Below are 19516 nucleotides of genomic sequence, written 5' to 3'. Positions count from 1 at the left end.
GGGAGGAAAAAAAAAAACCCCAGTTCGTCCCCCCCTCAAAACCTGCAAGAAGAATAAGAAAAAGAAGAGGGAGAAAAAAAATAGCCCAGTTCGCGGGAAGGTCGCCAGAAGGTCGCGTGAGAGGGGGGTATAGGGGTGGGGGGGAAGGGAAGGGAAGTGGGTCGTGGGTCGCGGGTCGCGGTCGGGCTGCGGGTGGGGGGGGGAAGGGAAGGGAAGTGGGTCGCGGGTTGAGGCGGAGCGGGGGGAAGGGAGGTGGGTCGTGGGTCGTGGGTCGAGGGTCGCGGCAAGGCCGGGGGGGTTTCTTTTTTTTCTTCTTCCTCCCTCTTCTTCTTCTTCTTTTTGTTGTTGCAGGTATGTGGGTAGGGGGTGAGGTCGTTGGGGGTGGGTGGGTGAGGGATAGTGGGAAGGGATTGCAGATAGGAGAATGGGAAGAAAGAGGATCTGGGTTCGGAGGGTGTGTAAAGAAGGAAAGAGAGTGGGTGCGGAGGGAGGGAGGGTCGCGGGTTAGGGGGGTGCACAGGGAGGGTCGCGGGTTAAGGGGGGCGCGGGGGTGTTTTGGGTTTCTGGTTTTAGGGTGAGGGATGCGGGTGGGGTGGGGTGGGGGGTTATCATTTCTGGGTTGCAGGGAAGAAGATGAAGATGGGGTATATGGGTTTGGGGGTTGCGGGGAGAATAGTGGATTTTGGGAGTTGCAGAAGGAAGGGTGGGGGGGGGGGGGGGAGAAGGGATCTGGGTTTCAAGATTTTCTAGTTTTTTTTTTTTTTAATTGGGTTAATATTATAATATTTTTAATGTATAAAAAATATTTTTTTTCCATGTGGCAGCCACATCAGCACAAATGTGGCTGCCACGTCAGCATTTAACAGACTAATGGATGGAAAATCTAACGGAGGTGTTATTTTGAAATAAAATGGTACTGGATGTATGAAAGTGAAATGTTTTAAAGTTGTTGTATGGGGTTGTAATAGACCTCAAACCTGAGGGGCTACTATGTAATTTACCCATATTTTATTTATTTATTTATATTTTTGTTCATTAGCATTGTTTTAATATATTTCTGATTTATCAATTGGAATTGGTATCTAGGATCATGTTGGAATGCCAAGTCAAAACCAATTCAATATGGCACCCGTAAGTCAAGTCACACATTTTCCTTATGGATTTCCAATTGTTCCTTGTGTGCAAGGGATTCAAAATTTGCCAATTCAAGGGATTCAAAATCACCAACTTGGATTTCAAGCTATAAGTCCCATGATGTCCAATTACTAATTTATTTGTATCTTCACTAAATGTACTATATATATATATATATATAGTGTACCATTTTTTTCTGGGAATCACTCCTCAACTAAAATTTTCAAATCCATCAACATCAAACATTCAACCAATACCTCTGGGAACCACTCATGAACTGAATTTTTCAAATCCATAAACACCTTAGATCAAGTTGTAATAGAATTTAGAGAATTTTTTTTGGAACGACATCCTTTGAAGTGGAGAATATTCATCCTACTAGCTTTGTACAATTTCATTTTGATGAGTTTCATCTGAAACAATAGTATTTTTGGACTAGCTTTTTGTACAATTTTATTTTGACGAGTTTCAAATAAAACAACTGTATTTTGAATGACATCATTTGTCCTATTAGTTTTGTCACTGAAATTAGTTTTTGTTGGATATTGACGAAGTGATTTGATATTATTCGTATATCCATATAAAGTTAGAATCATATGTAGATGGAAGATCAAGCTCACATATTTTAATTACCATAAAAGTTTGATTACACATATTTTGATTACCATAATCTCCAACTAGTTACAAATCCTATTTATGATAAAAACTCCTTACATGATCATACAATAGTAAGGATCTAAGTCATGGAAGTTTACAAAAAACAATTACTATGAAGGTGTAATCGACATTGGGGTTGTAAGTTTGTGTTTATGTTTTTAAATTGGAATTAGTTGAGTCTGTTTGTATTCAAAAAGGTGATTTTTTAAGTTTTAATAAAAAAATTAAAAAGAAAGGATATATATATGGAAGTAAATGAGTAAAAGTAGATTCTCACTTCTACTAATTAAAGCGAAAAAAATAGAGAGGCTTAACTAGAGTTAGTGTGGATTACACATAGCAAACATTGAAATTGGTGGTGAGCATACTCTATAATTAGTGTGGGTGAGCAAAAATGCACACTTTAAGGTTAGCTCTTAATTGGTCATGCAGGTAAAAGTGAGATAATGAGTTAAGATTATATTAGACTTAAAATTCAATTTCTTCTAACGTGTCATTTATCGTGATGCAATCGTTGTATATTGAGGTTCACATTTTACATAGTGAATCATAATGCATAAAGCAAATCACAAACAACAATCGTTTAAAGAGGAAACAACAGGAAAATGGAAGAAAATAGATGAGACTTCCCAAAAAGAACGAAGAGGAAATAAAACTTGAGAGATGAGACACATTTTATAGCCACTCGTACAGTGGCGGATTTAGAATTTTAATATATATCGAGTGGTTTTAATAAAAAAAAAGTTTAAAAAAATTAGACGAAAGTAACATTAAAAAATTAAACGATAAACTACTAACTTTTTATTCATAATCTTTATACAAACAACATTGCAAGCTACAAAGACTAAATTTGTCCAAGACGAAGTTTCATACTTTGAAAACATGTCATAATAGTTTCATTGTCAATACAAGGAAAAAGAGATCGAAGATGATTTCAAAATATCCAAAATTGGAGTTGAATTATCCAGAATAAAATTAGAAGAATCCAAAATTGGAATTGAAAATATTTGGAATAGGATTGTGTTGGAACTAATCGATGATGATTTTCGCTTGTGGTGGCTTAAGACCATCTCCAAATGAGATATCAAAAATGTCACATAAACATATAACAATAACAAATGACATACTATTTTCTCCAACAGAGATGTTAAAGTTGACATGCAAAAGAAGACTAAGCAGACATATATAAAGAGATGTCAAATTTGAAGCTGCCTTCAAATATGATTTTTGCTATTTCCATAAGCATTCCACTTACCTCATCTTAAATGCTAGCACATTTAAGTATTATTTTATTATTTTTAAACAAATAACAACCCAACTTTTATTATTTTTGTTTAAAATAAACATAAATGAAGCAATAAATTTTGACCTATCGGGTGAAATGATTATATTGACGTATGTCAAATTACCAAGTCAGTTATCAAATTGAAATTTGATGATTTGAATTTGATGCCTAGAGATGCTTGGTTGTTAGAGGAAAAAGCGTATAGATCTACCGCAAAACCATGTACCGCGTAGCAGTCGATTGGTCCTCAGCCCAAGATAGGTGAGAATCGTATAACTCTCGGGGGTTTTAGCGAAAGCGCCAGCGACAGCAAAGCAGCAGCAGCAAAGCCTCGTCTATTCACTCTCTCCTCGCTCGCCTCGCCGCCGCCGCCGTCGCATTTTGTTTCCGAATCCGGAACCGAGTTTACTCGGACAAAGTGGAGCTTAACCAACAGGTGCTCTTTCAATTTCTCATACCAGCTTTCACATAAAGTTTTATAATTCGAGTACCGCAACACACCATTTTACAGTAACCGATGCAATCCCAAAAGTTTGGCATTAGGGTTTTGAGATAAATAGGTATCGTGATCGGACGTTTAGGTTTCAGGTTTTGCGATTCCCGTTGAGGGTATGTCGATTTGGTTCTGAGGATTAGCTGAAAGAACAAAACTTGGAGTAGTTTCAGCTAACGGTGATATTGGGCACATTTGGAATTTGAATTCAATGCCGATGGAAAAACCGGTAGGGGAATCCGAATTATGGGTTCAGCATGGAAAGGATCAATGTCAAGATCATTGCCAAAACCCATGGAACTAAATAGAACCCTGCATTTCCTTTTTCCGATTTCTAGGGTTCTCAGCTTCACTTATTGGTTTTTTCTATCTGCCCTTATTGTTTCGCTATATCTTGTTAAAAAAAATTCCTTCAATTTGTGTATTTTCGCTGAATTACTTTCAAAGATACTTTCTTGAGCTAAATGGTATGTAGATTTTACTTATAACTATGCGGGATTGTTACGCAGGTTTACACTGTAAGATGGTATGTGTTTATTTACTTCTTTTGCTCTGATGTTCTTGAAACAGGAAGATATGAGCAAGAAAAAGAACCCTCGTGTCTTCTTAGATGTATCAATTGATAGGGCCCCTGTGGAACAAATTGTTATTGAGGTACATAAAAATCAGTTACACTCTCACTTGTTGGAGTTTTTAGCTTGTTTTACTTGTTATAAAAGGAAAATTTTGGCTTGCATTTTGATATAGTGTTAATGTTAAACTCGTTTCTCCCAAAATTTTGTAGCTTTTTGCTGATGTTGTTCCCAAGACAGCAGAGAATTTTAGGGCTCTCTGTACAGGTAACTGTGAATGTTGATTTATCTTTTTAATGTAATTTGATTGTTGTGTTTGTTGGTTAAGTGTCCACTTTTGATTCTTTAAAAGTTTGAGGGATGCAGATTTGGTTTTATTATGGTTATGTCTGGAAGAAACAAAATATAAAGACTAAGAAGACATAGGATTTGTGAGCATTGGAACCACATTGGTGTTGCTGAGGTAAGAGCTTGTTTGGATGTGCTTTTAAAATGATTGAAAACGCTTTTAGAGAAAATATTTTTGGGTTCCAAAAGCACTTTAAGTGCTTTCTACAAGAAGCACCAGTTATGTGCTTCTCCCAGGAAGCACTTTAAGTGCTTTTCCAGGATGTACTAACATTTTTACTAAGGATTGTTTTCAAAAATATTTTCACCCAAAGCGCTTTCAGTCATTTTAAAAGCACATCCAAACAAGCTCTAAATCAGTTCGTAAACCCCTGTAGTGATACATTATCAGATTTGGAAATCTGGTTATAGTGTTTGATTCCATATCTTTTGTTTTTCTTGGTATGAATTTTTTTCTGTTTACATTCATCATCGGTTAAGTGACCTATGAGGTGACATTTTGTGTTGTCTTCTGTTATAGGTGAGAAGGGCATTGGAAAATCTACAGGCAAACCTCTCCATTACAAAGGATCAACATTCCATCGAGTAATAAAAGGATTTATGGCACAGGTATGTTGTCTCTTTTTTAGTGAACCGCCACCGTCTAATATTACTTATCTTCCTGAAAGGACAAATCACTCTGTTATAGGTAGAGATGACAACTTTTTCTGCTCATTTTATTTATTTATCTTGTAAGTACTAACATGTCATAATTGTCCATGTTTCTCTTTTATACAGGGTGGTGACTTTTCAAATGGAAATGGTGTGAATTTCTTCCTATAAATCAATTTTTTGTTTGATGAATGCAAATTTTCTGTTTTACTTTGAAATTCATGCCCAGACTTGTAAAGATTGACCTTTGATTGGTTTGAAGGCACTGGTGGAGAAAGTATTTATGGAGGAAAGTTTGCAGGTAGTTTTTTGTTTGTTTGTGTGTGCAGGAACTTGCATGCTTCATAACTGTTTAGTTGTGGTCATGATTTTCATTCCCCTTGCAGATGAAAATTTTAAATTGAAGCATGATGGACCTGGTCTTCTGTCTATGGCAAATGCTGGTCCAAACACAAATGGTTCCCAGTTCTTTATAATCTTCAGGCACCAGCCTCATCTCGATGGGTAATTTAAATTGCTTTTTTATTCACACTTTTATGTGAGATGCCATTTATACACATTACCTACCACCATAGATCTTTTTCATTTCCATTTTTCACCACTTGGTAAATAATGTTTTATGTAGGGTCCTTTTGTAGCTTGTAAAATGATTTTTAGTCATTGAATGCGTTTTTCTTTATATTCTTTGTCAGGAAACATGTTGTTTTTGGAAAAGTTGTGAAGGGAATGGATGTAGTTGAGAAAACTGAGAAAGTGGGAACTGCAGATGGAAAACCTTTAGAAACCGTGAAGATTGTGGATTGTGGTGAATTCTCAGAAATTAAAATCCCTGTTGCAACAGAGAAAGAGAAAGAGAAAGGTAATGTGTGTACATAAGTACTGACACAAGAGGCATATAAATACTTTATTTTGGCAGCATATAAGATCAGTTTTTCGTCCAGGTAAAAAGAGGAAATCAGGAAAGGTTTCATCCTCTGAGGATAGTTCTGATGAGGAAGCTAGAGGAAGGCGTAAAAAATCCTTGAAGGAAAGAACTAAGAGAAGAAAATATTCTTCATCTGACTCCTACAGCTCAGAGTCTGAGTCAGATTCTTTAGATTCTGATTCTGATTCTTCTCTATCTGACTCAAGTTCGTCTGGTGATGGAAGGCGCAGGAAGAGGAAATCTGTTAAAAAAGGTAAGCACCAGCGTTCAAGGAAAAGAAGAGATGGAAAAAAAGAGAGGAAGAGCAGGCGGCATTCCAAACGATCAAGGCGCAAGTCAAAACGGTACGGTTCCTAGTTACTTTAACTGCCACTTCTTTTTTCTGTTTTCTGCCTTGGCCTCTTATTTTCCATGGATGTTTATTATGACCTTGTTTTCAGGAGATCGGAAAGTTCAAGTGATACAGAAAGTGAGAGTTCTAGAAGCAGCAGAAGCAGTTCTGATGATGATAAAGATGGTCCTCATGTTTCTTCCCGTAAAACCAGTAACTTAAAAGGTGCAGAAAAAAAACTTCCAACCAATGGTATGTCATCTATATTATCACAAGATGTCCACTGTTACCTGATAATAGTTTATGTGAGTTATATGTTATTAACATTTATTTGTGTGCGTGCCTGCTCGTGGTTTGTTGTTATGTTTCAGATGCGGGAAAAGAAAAAAAAATTGTTGTCGAACAGAGGAACAATCATGGTATGAAGAAAACTGAGGGCAACTCATCTCAAGGAGAAGGTGAATTATCTCGAAAGAATGATGCACCTTTCAACAACGGGCATAATGCAGAAGCTAAAACTGCTAATCAGAACTCCGACTCAGATGATTCGAACAACTCCAGGTTTCCACTGTTAATAGCCAATTGCGTTTATTTAGACTGGTTCATGCACAACTAATAGTTAGTTTTTTTATTGCTTGACAATTTCTGTGCATATTTAATCAGCAGAAGTCCGACTCACAAAAGGAGGTCAAGAAATAGCCCTAGGAGCAGGCCAAGCCCAAGTCCTAATAGAATTCCTAGTGGAAGTCCTCCGAGGAATACTGGTGAGAAAAGTAGAGGAAGGCTTTCTAGGAGTCCATCGGGTAGCCCTGTCCGCAAAGCTCCTGAACCTTCTACTACCAATCATGACGGGGGTTTGTCAAAAAGCACTTCTCCAAATGGAAATGCAAAGCGCATTAGGAAAGGGCGTGGCTTCACTGACCGCTTTGCCTTTGCACGTCGTTACCGTACTCCATCTCCTGAGCGTTCACTCCGTAATTCCTATAGTAATGATCGAAGAGACACTTACAGAAGTAACCGGGATAGGTAATTTCAGTATTATGTTAGTGATTTATGAGTAATAAAGCATTCGCGTAAAATGAATTATCTTTTGCATGTCTGAAGGTACTCAAGCTATAGAAATTTTTCTGAGCGCCCACCTCGTAGACATTTCCGAAGCCCACCAAGAGGCGGAAGCCCTCCCAGGTTCTCTCTCTCTCTCTCTCTCTCTCTCTCTCTCTCTCAACCAGCCTGAATTGGATTTGTCGTTTTACTGTATTATGCTCCTGCACTTAATTGGATTTGTCGTTTGCATATTGAGGCACGAATGTTGCATGCTATTGATTGGGTTTTCCGTATATATATATATATAGAAACAGGAGCAGGAGAAGTCGAAGTAGGAGCATTTCCCGCAGCCCTGGTGGTTACCGTGGCCATACTAGGGACCGCAGCCGCAGCCCTAGTCGTAGTCCAGTAGATCGACCTCCTGTAAGTGATAGACTAAAGTCCCGCCTTGGACCCCGAATTGGTGATCAGCACTCTCCAGACAGAGGTAGGCTTAAGTCCAGGTCGAGAAGCCCGAGGCCCTCTCATTCCAGATCTCCAGATGCTACACCTAAGCGTCGTAATCGAACTCCTAGGTCTCCCAGTAGGTCAATATCAAGCTCCCCACCTGCTCAGAGGGGGTTGGTTTCATATGATGATATCAGTCCTTAAATCTTTTCCCCGGTTCCGGCACGAGAGTAGTTGCATCTTCTGTACATGTATATGTACGCAGAATGGATCGATCGGAATTCTAGGTTATGTTTCTCGTTCGATCTTGCTTTCGCATTGCAATATAATTTGAATGTAATTGACTTGGTTATAGCATGATGTGTGGGGTTTTTGTTTCCCTTTTTTCGGAGACTAGGGGATTTCATGCCCGTTTAGAGCTAAAACAAAACGCCAATTTTTGGTGGTGCATCTGATTGCTTACATACTTAAATCACCATTCAACCTAGTGACGAAGTTTTGGACTTGTAGCTCAAGTGGTAAAGCGCAACCACTACTACGTCACATCGGTTGAGCTTTCTAAGAAGCCCAAATGACAAAGCGCAACCACTACTGTGTCCCATCGGTTGAGCTTTCTAAGAAGCCCAAATGACAAAATCAACAAAATAGAATGGAAAAATGACTTACACTTTCAAGGCATGCTGGAATCTTGATCTAAAATTGGTGGTGGGTCGATTGTTGGTCACCAATTCTAAATGAAGAATTCATCAGAATCTAGAAATTTAAATAAAGAATTTTTCAAAATTAATATTTACTAAATACTAGTTACTTAGTTATCATGCATGATGGCTTGCCAAAGACTGAATTTAGGTATTTACAACTTTAATTTTATGATTATTTTTAATGACAGCTAAAAGGTCAGATCCAAATGAAAATAAAGTTAAAACTTCACAAAACCAATTAAAAATCTAATTCCAAAGTTATAAACACCCACCAAATGATTCCATATAAAGTTTTAAACTCAAGGTCAGACCCAAATGAAATTCCCAAATGAAATTGAAAGTTAGGATAGCACATAAATGAATTTTAGGGTAATCATAAACTTTCGAAATATATGTTTGCGATATCGATCATCAACAATTCAGTCTCATCCTTCATGCACACGCCACAACTATGCCTGCCTACTACTACTAGGAGTAGAACCAAAAGGCATCAACTCTCTCTCAGATTGGTTGGCCTTTGGGTACAATTTTATCTTTGATCCACATGTATATAGGCACCAGTACATAGTATGCTGCTGCCATGACACCCAACATGAACCGCACGAATAACGTCCATGGGTTCACCGGCTTTGTCACGTCCTCTGCTTTCGGACCAAGCTGCATCGGAACACAACGACAGATGAAGAGTAAATAAGATAGAACACAGGATTAGAAGGAACCACACATCATAAAACAAGAACAAAATTGAAAAGCCACCATCTGCTCTTGCAATTGACAGCAATAGCATTCGAGTTCAGTGATCCATGTTAGTGACCGGAACTTCCACGACTTATACCGGAAATCATAACGTTTTTCCGTTTCTTTAAACAGTAGTAGCATGGCCAACGTATATGATAATCGAACTACTACACAGTTAGAATCTACTAGTTTCATCGGAGTGCTTGAATCTTAATCAACTCTAAATGCTGAAAAGATAAGAAATCGAACATGGAAGAGCATTAATCATCAAGAAACAGGTCAAACAGAGTTCTCCTAAAGAAAGTACCTGTAAAGGAGAATCCCCGGAAGCAGGCTTAACGCCTGTTACAGAACATCCCATGATCAATCCATGGCGGCGAACCCCACGATACCATTTCGGGCCAATTCTTTTCAGCTGGACATTTTTAAACCCTGCCTTCTGGAACCACTCACTGTACTCTTCCTCCTTTGGGAAGAGCATCCATACATCGGCAAAGAAGCGAGATAACCAATATGTTGGGTACACAGGACCAATTACGCATGCTTTTCCTCCGAGTTTTAAGACCCTGTATGCTTCCTTGATGCCACGCTGCGGGTCTGGCCAGTACTCGATGCTGAGAAAATGCAATCATACAGTCCCATTAGAAAGACTACAAAAGTTAGCATGTGCGTTTGAAATTCAAGATGAGCTAAAAGTGAATACCATCCTGCACTTTTTCACTACTTGTTCGAGTTCAATATTTCGCGTCAAGTGTGCATTTGAAAACCAAAGATGCGTTCGTTCTCAATTGAGCAATAGCATTCTTTCTGACAAGATGATATTCTAAACTACTCTAACCTACGAGGAGGAGGGGGATTCGAACATTGTCTTATCCAAAAAGACTAACCCAGATGTGCGTATAATAGCATTCTACATACGCGAAGACTACTTTCTAGCGGTTAAATTGAAACACAATCAACACATTACATGACAAAGTTGCAACTCGAAGATTAACAAAAGCTAGAAAACACACCAATGAAAAGGGTATGAGCAATGTACCTCCCAGCAGATACATATCGATCAGCGTAATCAGTTCGAAAAGGGAGGTCCTCAGCATCCCCCTCAATAATCTTGCACTCCTTCAAGGGCTCCTTCTGCTTAGCCTTGGCAAGCTGATGGGGTGACTGGTCAAGAATGGTGACATTCTTAGCATCCACATGCTTCACAATCCCCAGAGTGGTGAACCCCGTGCCGCCACCAACATCCACCACAATCATCCTCCGATCAGTGAGCTCAGCCGGCTCGAGCGCTTCATCCCTCATGTCCTCAGTCCAATGCCCGGGGTTTATAACATGGTCATACACAATTGAGAGGAATCTGTAGAACCAGAAAGCCTCCTTCTTGTGCTGAATAAACCTCGGCTGAGAAGCCGGCCTAGGAGCCGAGATGCTGTTGCCGCTGCTGCTGCATCTGGGCACACTGATTCTACCACAAGATTTGGAAATTCTTGTGGCTGAAGCAAACCCCGTTTTCAGAAACTGCTTCCCGTGAAGATCCGACCCGTTGAAACTCAGCCCGTTTGGGGTTATTGCTCTGACGAGGGTGAGATTCTCAGCTCCATTGAGCATCGCAGAGACCATGATTTGATACTTAAGAGAAAACTCTGAAAGAAAAAAGCTACTGAATTTCACTTGGGTTTTCAGCTAAGTGAATAAAATCAGTGGAAATTGATCTGCATGAAAATTGTAGCAGTTTTATGGGGTTTTACTGTTGCTCTGTTCACTTATCTCTCTCTCGAAATGGAAAGTTTACAAGAGAGAGAGAGAACTTACTGGTTGAGGGGAGCTTACAGATTGAGAGGAAGAAGCTTTTCTTGAGTGTTGAAGGAGCACCACAGGTTTAAGGTAGAGAGAGGGATACAAACAAAATGGTTGTGAGTGAACTGTGACGCAGCGTTCGTGTGGTGCTACTTTCTTTAGGTGGAGAAATTTTTAATTGTGATCAGAACACAAATGCTGCACGTGTTTTGATAGAAATGATGAGAAATTTTATTTTTTAAGTTATTAACTTTTTAGCACACATATCTCACTATTTATATAATAACACGTAGTGTACCACTCCGTATACCAATCACATTGAAAACTCTTCCCTTTAGGTGAACGTTCTTGTGGTAGTGCTACTTGCACTGTGGCGCCAACAAGATCATTTTTTTTCTTTCTTCTTTTTATTTGTCTAATTCTTATTTTTGAAGGCCACGATATTCCAAAAGATTATTCTTTAAGACAAACTATTGTCTACGTTAATTTAATTTTAGTTTATATACTGCAGCGAGCAGAATTCGGATATGACTGCAAATGGGGGAGTACAATGTTTTGTCCAACATAACTAAAATAGTGATTAAATTTAGCCAAATTGACAAGAACAGTTTGTTTTTTTCTTTACACTTAAATTCGAAATTTCCTCCATATATACTAGACAATTTCGCGTAAAATAGCATTTGTACATAAAAAAAAACTATAACGTGCGGAAAACTTTTAGCTTCACTTTTATGTTCAGAATCTCGTGTTCAATTCTTCACTCCTTTAAAACCGTTTATATCCCGAAAGAAAAACCTTCAACTAAAACTTAATTGTGCAAAAACAAAAATAATCTCTTAGTCGTTTTACATTTGGAGTTGTGGTGAGCCATGCAGAATCGATCTCTTGCTGCAAGATGTGATGGTACTCCATCCCACATCAATTCTGTCAGCAGTTGGTAGGATAGATAAATGTAAAATGGACCACTTTTGTTGGGATCTAATTGTATAAGGTTTTTCTTTTTACCATGCAACACTAAAGTTTGTTGGCTGTTTGCCCAAAAATTGTGCTCCTTTCATTTGTGTCACTTGGTGTTCGATTTACACCTTTCAACTTGATCTTCAATCCATTTCGTCATCTTATCTACATCGAATTAGTTTCAAGTTGATCTTATTCTTGTTTTTTCAAGTATTAGATTACGAATTTGAACGTGTAAGTTACACTTTTTATAATTTCTTATGTGTTAGTAAAATACAAAGAAAGTCACACAGTATAATAACTTTAACAGTATATTTTAGAAAACTTTGGAAAATTAAGAATTAAAATCATTCCAAAACTTATTTCATTTAAGTATGCATGTTATATCATCTCAAAAAAAAAAAAAAAGTATGCATGTTATATATTGGATTGGAATTGATAAGTATTATTGATTTCTAAGTCTCAAGACATTAGTATGCGAGTATGTTTTAGGTGCACCTGAAACATCTCCACGTGATGTTACTATTTCATTCAAATTATAATAATGTATTTTATTTTATATTATTATTTTCTAAAAGTGGGACATATCTCATACATTAATATTAGGGAGTTTTAACGAAAAGGGCATGGAACTATTCATTCTTAATTATAAGGACATTTTGTGTATGAAAGGTCCATAATGGATCAAGTTCTTTTCTTTATTTACTCTTATGCCATTACAGGGGGGTCCACAAAGATGTTGACATTTCTGTCTGGAAATACATCATTTTACATTATGCTATTAAACTTATGCTAATTTTATACCTAGCTCTTCAGGCTTCCATCATGTTGTCGATGTTATGCAGCTCTTCTTCTGACAAATTATTCCAATATTGTTCATCGCCTTCTACTAGCTCCGCATCTCTTTCTTTATCTTCTTTCACCTTGTAATATATTTCTGTTGTTTCTTCTTTATAATTTTGGCGCTTCCAATAAGGCTGATGACTGATTCTTGTCTTGCTGTAAATATACATCTCTTCTTCTTCTGCTACTAGTACCATGTCATACCTAAAATCTTCAAACTCATCTAAAGCAAACATTTGGATCATTCTAAATTTTAAAATATCTTTGTATGAAGGAGTCCACCTATGTGAGGAGATAGGATTTAGTCTAAATGACTCTTCATTGATCATGACTATATGCCTAGATTTCTCTTTATGCATATGTACATATCAATCTGGAGGACTCCTAATAAAACTTATGCAAATTTCTTTCCACCTTTCTAGATAATCTTCTGCTACTTTTATAAGTTTTTCAGGAAATGATTCTAGTTGAGAAATACGGTTAATAAATATTTTATCGAGATAACCAAACTCTAATAGTAAGGCAAGGGTAACTTCTACCACATTATGTTTTTCCTGATGCTCATAACTAAAATGCCATGATTTAAAATCTCTCATGTTAATCCTGATCACAACTACGCTAACCTCTGGTTTACAAATACAATTCTCTGTACTATCACAAAGACATGGATGATACATCTTTGTAATAATATTCATCTCTTGTTTTGGATCAAAGATGGATTGATACAAGGCGCATTGTAATTGTAATTATAACTTTTTCATGGACTGTGATGCTCTGCTCAGGATCTCATTTTGCATATTAGTTGGCATTATTCTTAGTTTTGCCTTTGAAATTTCTTCTAATAAAACATCATTTAATATTAAGTCTGAAGATATATTCCTAAGAAAACTTTCATATTTTTCTTGTTTTTCTTTGTCACTCAGAACCTGATGCTGATCATTACTTTGATGTTGCTCCATTTCAACGTCTTCTTCTAAGAGTTCAATCTTAATTCCTTCTATGGACTCATTAGCCTCTTGTTCTATGGGTTTAATAACCTCTTTTCCTTTATTCTTATGATGATCAGTTTCTAAACCTATTTTTAATTCTCTTTTCAAGGTATCACTTGTCTTTTGCTGCATTCTAAGAGATTGGAGTTCTTGGTTCATTTTGGTAAACTTACCAAGTAATGACTCATGGTCCTTAGAGATGGCTTGAAGGTTGTGCTCAAGAGAATAAATATGCTACTGGTTTTGGTGGAAATTAAAATTAAAACTATCAAACTCTTGTTCCAAGGCTCTAATTAATTTTTCATGACCTAACCTCATACTTGGCTGTTTAATTTGAATATTCCAAAAATTATCTAAGAGAATCTGCTGCCTATCAGAAAGCCCTGGTACCCTTGACCTATATCTCAGAGTTGGATTTCTAATTCCTTCAATAATATTGTCATTAAAGTTGAACGTAGGTACTGGTGGTGATGCTGGTCTGCTCATGCTATTTTGAAATCCACTGAATGGTGAAGGCTGATGGTGCATCATCATGCCATTGAAAGAAACTCTTCTACCTTGCAGCCTGTGCTATTTGTTGATGATGGTCCACGATATTTCATACATGTTCAACAAATTAATCTTGATAAGATATCAGCTAATGTATTGTCATTACCTTTTATATGTTCAAAAATTGGTTTAAAACCATTTCCTGTAATTGAATCAACAAAATTAACCCATCTTCGGGCTGTCTGTTTATTAGGATGTATCTTGTTATAATGAGAAACTATATTTTGACAATCTGTTCTAATCGTAAATACTTCATTATGTAAAAATAAAGAAAATGCTTCAAGTGAATTAATTATCCCTAGAATTTCTAAATCTGTTGATGGTAATCTTGACTGGATATCACTAAACTTTCATGAGGAATATCTACAAACTTGTTCGTCAGACTTTGGAGACTCCCTATACTTTTTCTGGTATAGTATACCTGCCCATCCTAATGATGAAGCATCTGTTTCAACTATCTTGTAACTATTATCTAGTTGTAATGTTAATGGCTTAAGTTTAGTAATTTCTTCTTTTATTTTTTAAACTAATTTAATATCTTCACTATTAAAATATCTTTGTCCTGTTTTGCTAGTTTTACTATGTAATACTGCTATTTTTCTTCCTAAATCAAGGATAAAATTTCTTGCATAATTTAGCAATCCTAAAAATGCTTGTAACTGTTTCTTATCTTCTAATTTATCTGGAAAATCTAACTCCTTTTTAGCTATATGATCTTGTAATTGTATTGTACCTAACTTGATATACATTCCTAAAAATTCTATATCTTGATTTTCTAATGCTATTTTATTTTTGCTAATCACAATTCCATTATTGATAAATTCTTGTAATACTATCTCTAAATGCTTCATATGTTCATTTTTATTTTTACTATGTACTAAAATATCATCTACATAAACACTACAAAAATTATCATATTTCTTGAAAATTTGATCCATCTTTCTTTGAAAGATCAATGGCGCATTTTTAAGTCCAAATGGCATAACGAGCCACTCAAAATGTCTTTCTGGACAAGTAAAAGTTGTCCACTCAATTGATTCTTCTGCTAATCTTATTTGCCAAAAACCTGATTTACAATCAAATTTGCTAAAATATTTACTCTCTTGAATTTTATTTATAAGCTCATCCTTATTTGGTAATTTATAACTATCTTCGTATGTATTATCATTTAATCTCTTGTAATTATAAACTATTCTAGCCTTACCTCTCTTTAGTTCTGAATGTTTTCTTACAATAAATGATGTTGATCTATGTCTAGACTTAGAGGATCTAATTACTTTTAAATTTAGCAACTCTTTTATTTGCTGCTCAAACTCTTGTTTATCTATTTGACTACAAGGCATATCAGTCGTCTTAATGGTTAAATCTGGGTTAATTATATCTGATTTTGCTAGTATTTTATTTTTACTCCAATGTAACTATGGGTCTTCTCCTATAATCCTAATTTGTTCTGCTAATTGTAACAATTCTTCTAAACTCTTTGGTCTATCTAACTGTAATATTTCTATATAGGTTCCTTTTTCTAAAATCGGGTATTCATGTTCAAAAATGTCTTCATCAAACTCTTCTACGTTATTATGCTCCTCATTTTCTTTTGAGTTTTCTAAATGATAACTATCTTGGCCACTAGGCTCTTCTATACTTATGTTTTTGTATGCTTCTACAGTATTACTTAGGTCAGTTATTGTAATGCCTCTTTTGAAAAATGTTATGTTAGGGTTCATAAATAAAAAACCTTGCAAACTTTTCAAAAAGTTTAAACCTAAAATAAATGGATATGATCCTACTGGTGAAACAAATGTTAATGGTAAATTAAATTGTTGTTTTTCTACTTTAATAAACTCATTATTTATACAATGTGTTAAGTAAACTGGTCTCTCATCAAATTGTGTTATTCTTACTGGTTTTGCTAATTTTTTTCTATATTTTTCTGGTACTAACTCTTTTCTTATGACACTCTGTGTACTCCCTGTATCTATCATAGCTATCGTTTGTATCTTATATTCTTTTGCTAATTCTATTTCACAATTTATGGTAATTAAAGAACTATTTTTTGGTTTTTCTATACTATAAACAATATTTCCTAATATTTCAGTATTTTCTTGTGATTCTGCTGAATTAACTTCTAATAACCTATTATTATAACATTTTTCACATAATATTGAATATGTATTATAGTATTTATTTGCAACTAATTTACTACACTTATGACATTTTTCTGGCCAACCTAAATTGATGTATTTATATTCTTCTTCATGCTGTTCTTCTATGAATGCACACATATACTCTTCTAGATCACTATTTGTGTTACTTGAATCTTCTGAGTCTGAATCTATCATGTTAATACTTTCTATACTATAAATGCTCTCATTATCACTTAAATTATCTAAACTGTATATTGACTGAATATCATTATCTTCTTCTAACTTAAACAACTTCATCAAATGTACTTTTTTTTTTTGACTGTGTACCTAATTTTGGACATTTAGGTCTAATATGTCCAGCTTCTCCACATGAATAACATTTACAATTACTCTTATCTTTTGGTGCTTTATATTTTCTAATCCAAGGTCTGCCACTTCTTTTTCTAAATTGTTTTGGAATATATTTTCTTTTCCTATATGTTCTTTAAGGTCTTATGCTTAAATTCTTATGTTGTTTGTAGGGTTTATACGACTTATATTTCTTTTTGTATATTTTCTTATGTTTTTTCTTATGGCAACCATACTGTTGTGGTAAATCTATATTTTTACAACACATGTAAAATTGTTTCCTAATTTGTCTCTTAACTTTTATTTGACTACACTCTTGTCTGAGTATATCATATACATGTTGAATTCTAGGTCCTATAGCAATATCATTTTTCTTCAGATGCTTTTGCCATTCATTCCAAATCTTTTCAACTATTGGTCCTTTTATTTTTGTCATATAAGTATCTAATAAATTAATATAACTAATTCTACCTGTTCTTCCTAATATTTAAAGAAATCTGTGGTATACTCAGCTATATACTATAAATCGCAAATTCGTAATAGTTCTAAATTTCTGATTGCTCTTATTTGTTCTTGTTCGCTTCTGCCATCTAACCTATTATGATCTAAAAACTCTTGTTTAATCAAAGTAACAAAACCATCAATATTAAAATGTATTTTAGCTGCCTGATGTTGTTCTGGATTTTGAACTTTCCATGACTGGACGTAATAAAAAACTAAACCATCCAAAGTATGCTCAAAGTAATCTAACATATTTTGTGAATTACTAAAATCTAACATTAATGTTGCATGTACGCAACCTTTTTCTCATCTCTCAATCGTTCTTTCCCAATCTTGTGGATATACATTATCTAAATTTAATATATTACTAGCTATATTAATTTGTTCTAACCCTCTCAAATATGGAATCCTATTTTTTCTAGGTTTTATCATACTTTCTTCCATATAGTCTACTTTTGCTTTTTCATTATATTGTTCATTTGTTGGTCTTAAAAATTGTTGATCAGTTCTACTTGCGTGTCCTGGATTTTCTACTCCTGGTGTACTACTCTCTTCTGCTGGGTTACATTCTACTTTCAATTCTAATAAATTATTATATTCTTTTGATCCTAAAATGTGTTCTACTCCTATTTCTAAGATTAAAATTTTCATTTCTTCGTCTGAAATTTTATGTAGTCCTAAATCATATGTCTTATATTTTTCCAAATATTGTTCTTCATCTAAATGATCAATATTTTCTATAAGTTTATTTACAATATGATCAAACTTTTGTTCAACTAAATTAATATCTAAATTATCAAAAGCCATATTTATACTCTCATTTTCGATTTCACTCTCATCCTCTTCTATTTTTTCTAGTTGCTTATAATTACTAAACCTAATTGTTGCTTGACCTGTACTAGTTTCATATATTTGTACTTTATCTGGTTGTCTATTTTGTGCTACTTGTAAATTAGGCAATGACCATTGAGTTCCTTCTAAAAAGTTATTATCTACGAGTTTTGCTTCTATCATATTTACATGTTTACTGCCAAATGTTTGAACTAAATTTTGAATTTCTAAATTAAACTTATGATTATATCTATCAGACACTTTACCTATATACATTAAGCTAATACACAAATTTTTATACTCTCCTTTCATATTATAATTTTTTGTTCTTATACTCACTTGATATATTTACTAAATTCATTAATCGTCATAACATAATTTGGAATACAACCTATGACTGCTAAGTTTGAACTTAAGTCTACTTCAGCTGTTGCTATTGCTGCTTGTTGGTGATTATCCCATCTATCATCATATATGTATACTAAAGCTTTTGTACCTACTTGTGCTCTGGTTAATCATGATATTCCAATTAATATTATTCCTATATGAATCTGACTAAAACGTGATTTTCTCAAATGAGTAACTGTTTCTTTACTAATTAGATTAAGTGTGACTTCTTTATCAATACAGCTAACTTCATGTTGATTGATGTTGTTTACAATTCTACTTATGTTTTCAAATAAACCTAATTGATACAAGTTATATTTATTTTTTTGTGTTCTCTCAAAACCTCTTCGAATAAATTCTTGTGCTTCTTCTTCATTTAGATAAATATCCTCAGCCCTAACTACTTCTTTTCCTTTTTTCCTAAAGAGTTCCATTTTCTATTATAAAAAAGATTTAGCTTATGTCTTCTATTATTATTTGCACTTAAAGTTAAATTTTCTAATTTATCTAGTAAAGATGGTGGAAGTGATGAAGATGCGTTATGTAAACTTGATTTATTTCTCCTATTTGTTCTTCAACTTGATCTAATTTTTCAGCCAAACTTAAAACTAATTGGATAATCAAATTATTTTGCCTAATGGGAATATTACTACTGGATACCTGTGTTGAAAATTTTGTTAAACCTACTGGTTCTTTATCTAACTTACTAATTTCTTTCAAATCTTGGATATATTTTCTGCTAATTCTAGAATCTGTCATTAAACCAATAATTTATCTATTTTATTATGCAACTTATCAGTTCACTCAACTCCTTTTGTACTAATTGAATTTTTTGAACTTCTAA

At 34.9% G+C, this 19516-nt stretch overlaps 2 protein-coding genes across 6 annotated transcripts; one reads left to right on the top strand and one right to left on the bottom strand.

Annotated features, from left to right (window-relative positions):
* Positions 1 to 3225: 3225 nt before the first annotated feature.
* Positions 3226 to 8337, top strand: LOC103430176 (peptidyl-prolyl cis-trans isomerase CYP63-like). Of its 4 annotated transcripts, none has more exons than XM_029089151.2 (14): positions 3226 to 3512; positions 4140 to 4223; positions 4354 to 4408; positions 5010 to 5098; positions 5267 to 5291; positions 5403 to 5441; positions 5527 to 5644; positions 5833 to 5999; positions 6082 to 6409; positions 6506 to 6648; positions 6768 to 6957; positions 7063 to 7422; positions 7501 to 7581; positions 7749 to 8337. In XM_029089151.2, the coding sequence occupies exons 2-14, from the start codon at positions 4146 to 4148 to the stop codon at positions 8089 to 8091; spliced, it is 2016 nt and encodes a 671-aa protein (XP_028944984.1). In that variant the 5' UTR covers positions 3226 to 3512; positions 4140 to 4145; the 3' UTR covers positions 8092 to 8337. The 4 variants fall into 4 exon arrangements, with proteins under 4 accessions (XP_028944984.1, XP_028944982.1, XP_070664797.1 ...); XM_029089149.2 differs by having other exon boundaries at positions 7060 to 7422; XM_070808696.1 differs by having other exon boundaries at positions 3358 to 3512; positions 4144 to 4223.
* Positions 8338 to 8942: 605 nt separating this feature from the next.
* On the bottom strand, positions 8943 to 11278 carry LOC103413350 (2-methyl-6-phytyl-1,4-hydroquinone methyltransferase, chloroplastic-like). 2 transcript variants are annotated; one of them, XM_008351821.4, is made up of 4 exons: positions 11139 to 11278; positions 10366 to 10969; positions 9634 to 9940; positions 8943 to 9245 (listed from the first exon to the last, which is right to left on the bottom strand). In XM_008351821.4, the coding sequence occupies exons 2-4, from the start codon at positions 10944 to 10946 to the stop codon at positions 9090 to 9092; spliced, it is 1044 nt and encodes a 347-aa protein (XP_008350043.2). In that variant the 5' UTR covers positions 10947 to 10969; positions 11139 to 11278; the 3' UTR covers positions 8943 to 9089. The 2 variants fall into 2 exon arrangements, with proteins under 2 accessions (XP_008350043.2, XP_008350042.2); XM_008351820.4 differs by lacking the exon at positions 11139 to 11278 and having other exon boundaries at positions 10366 to 11128.
* Positions 11279 to 19516: the final 8238 nt, after the last annotated feature.

Source organism: Malus domestica, chromosome 11 (assembly GCF_042453785.1).
Source record: "Malus domestica chromosome 11, GDT2T_hap1".
Lineage (NCBI taxonomy): Eukaryota > Viridiplantae > Streptophyta > Magnoliopsida > Rosales > Rosaceae > Malus > Malus domestica.
The sequence above is the reverse complement of the archived record's forward strand: the minus strand, read 5'-3'. Positions and strand labels throughout refer to the sequence as shown.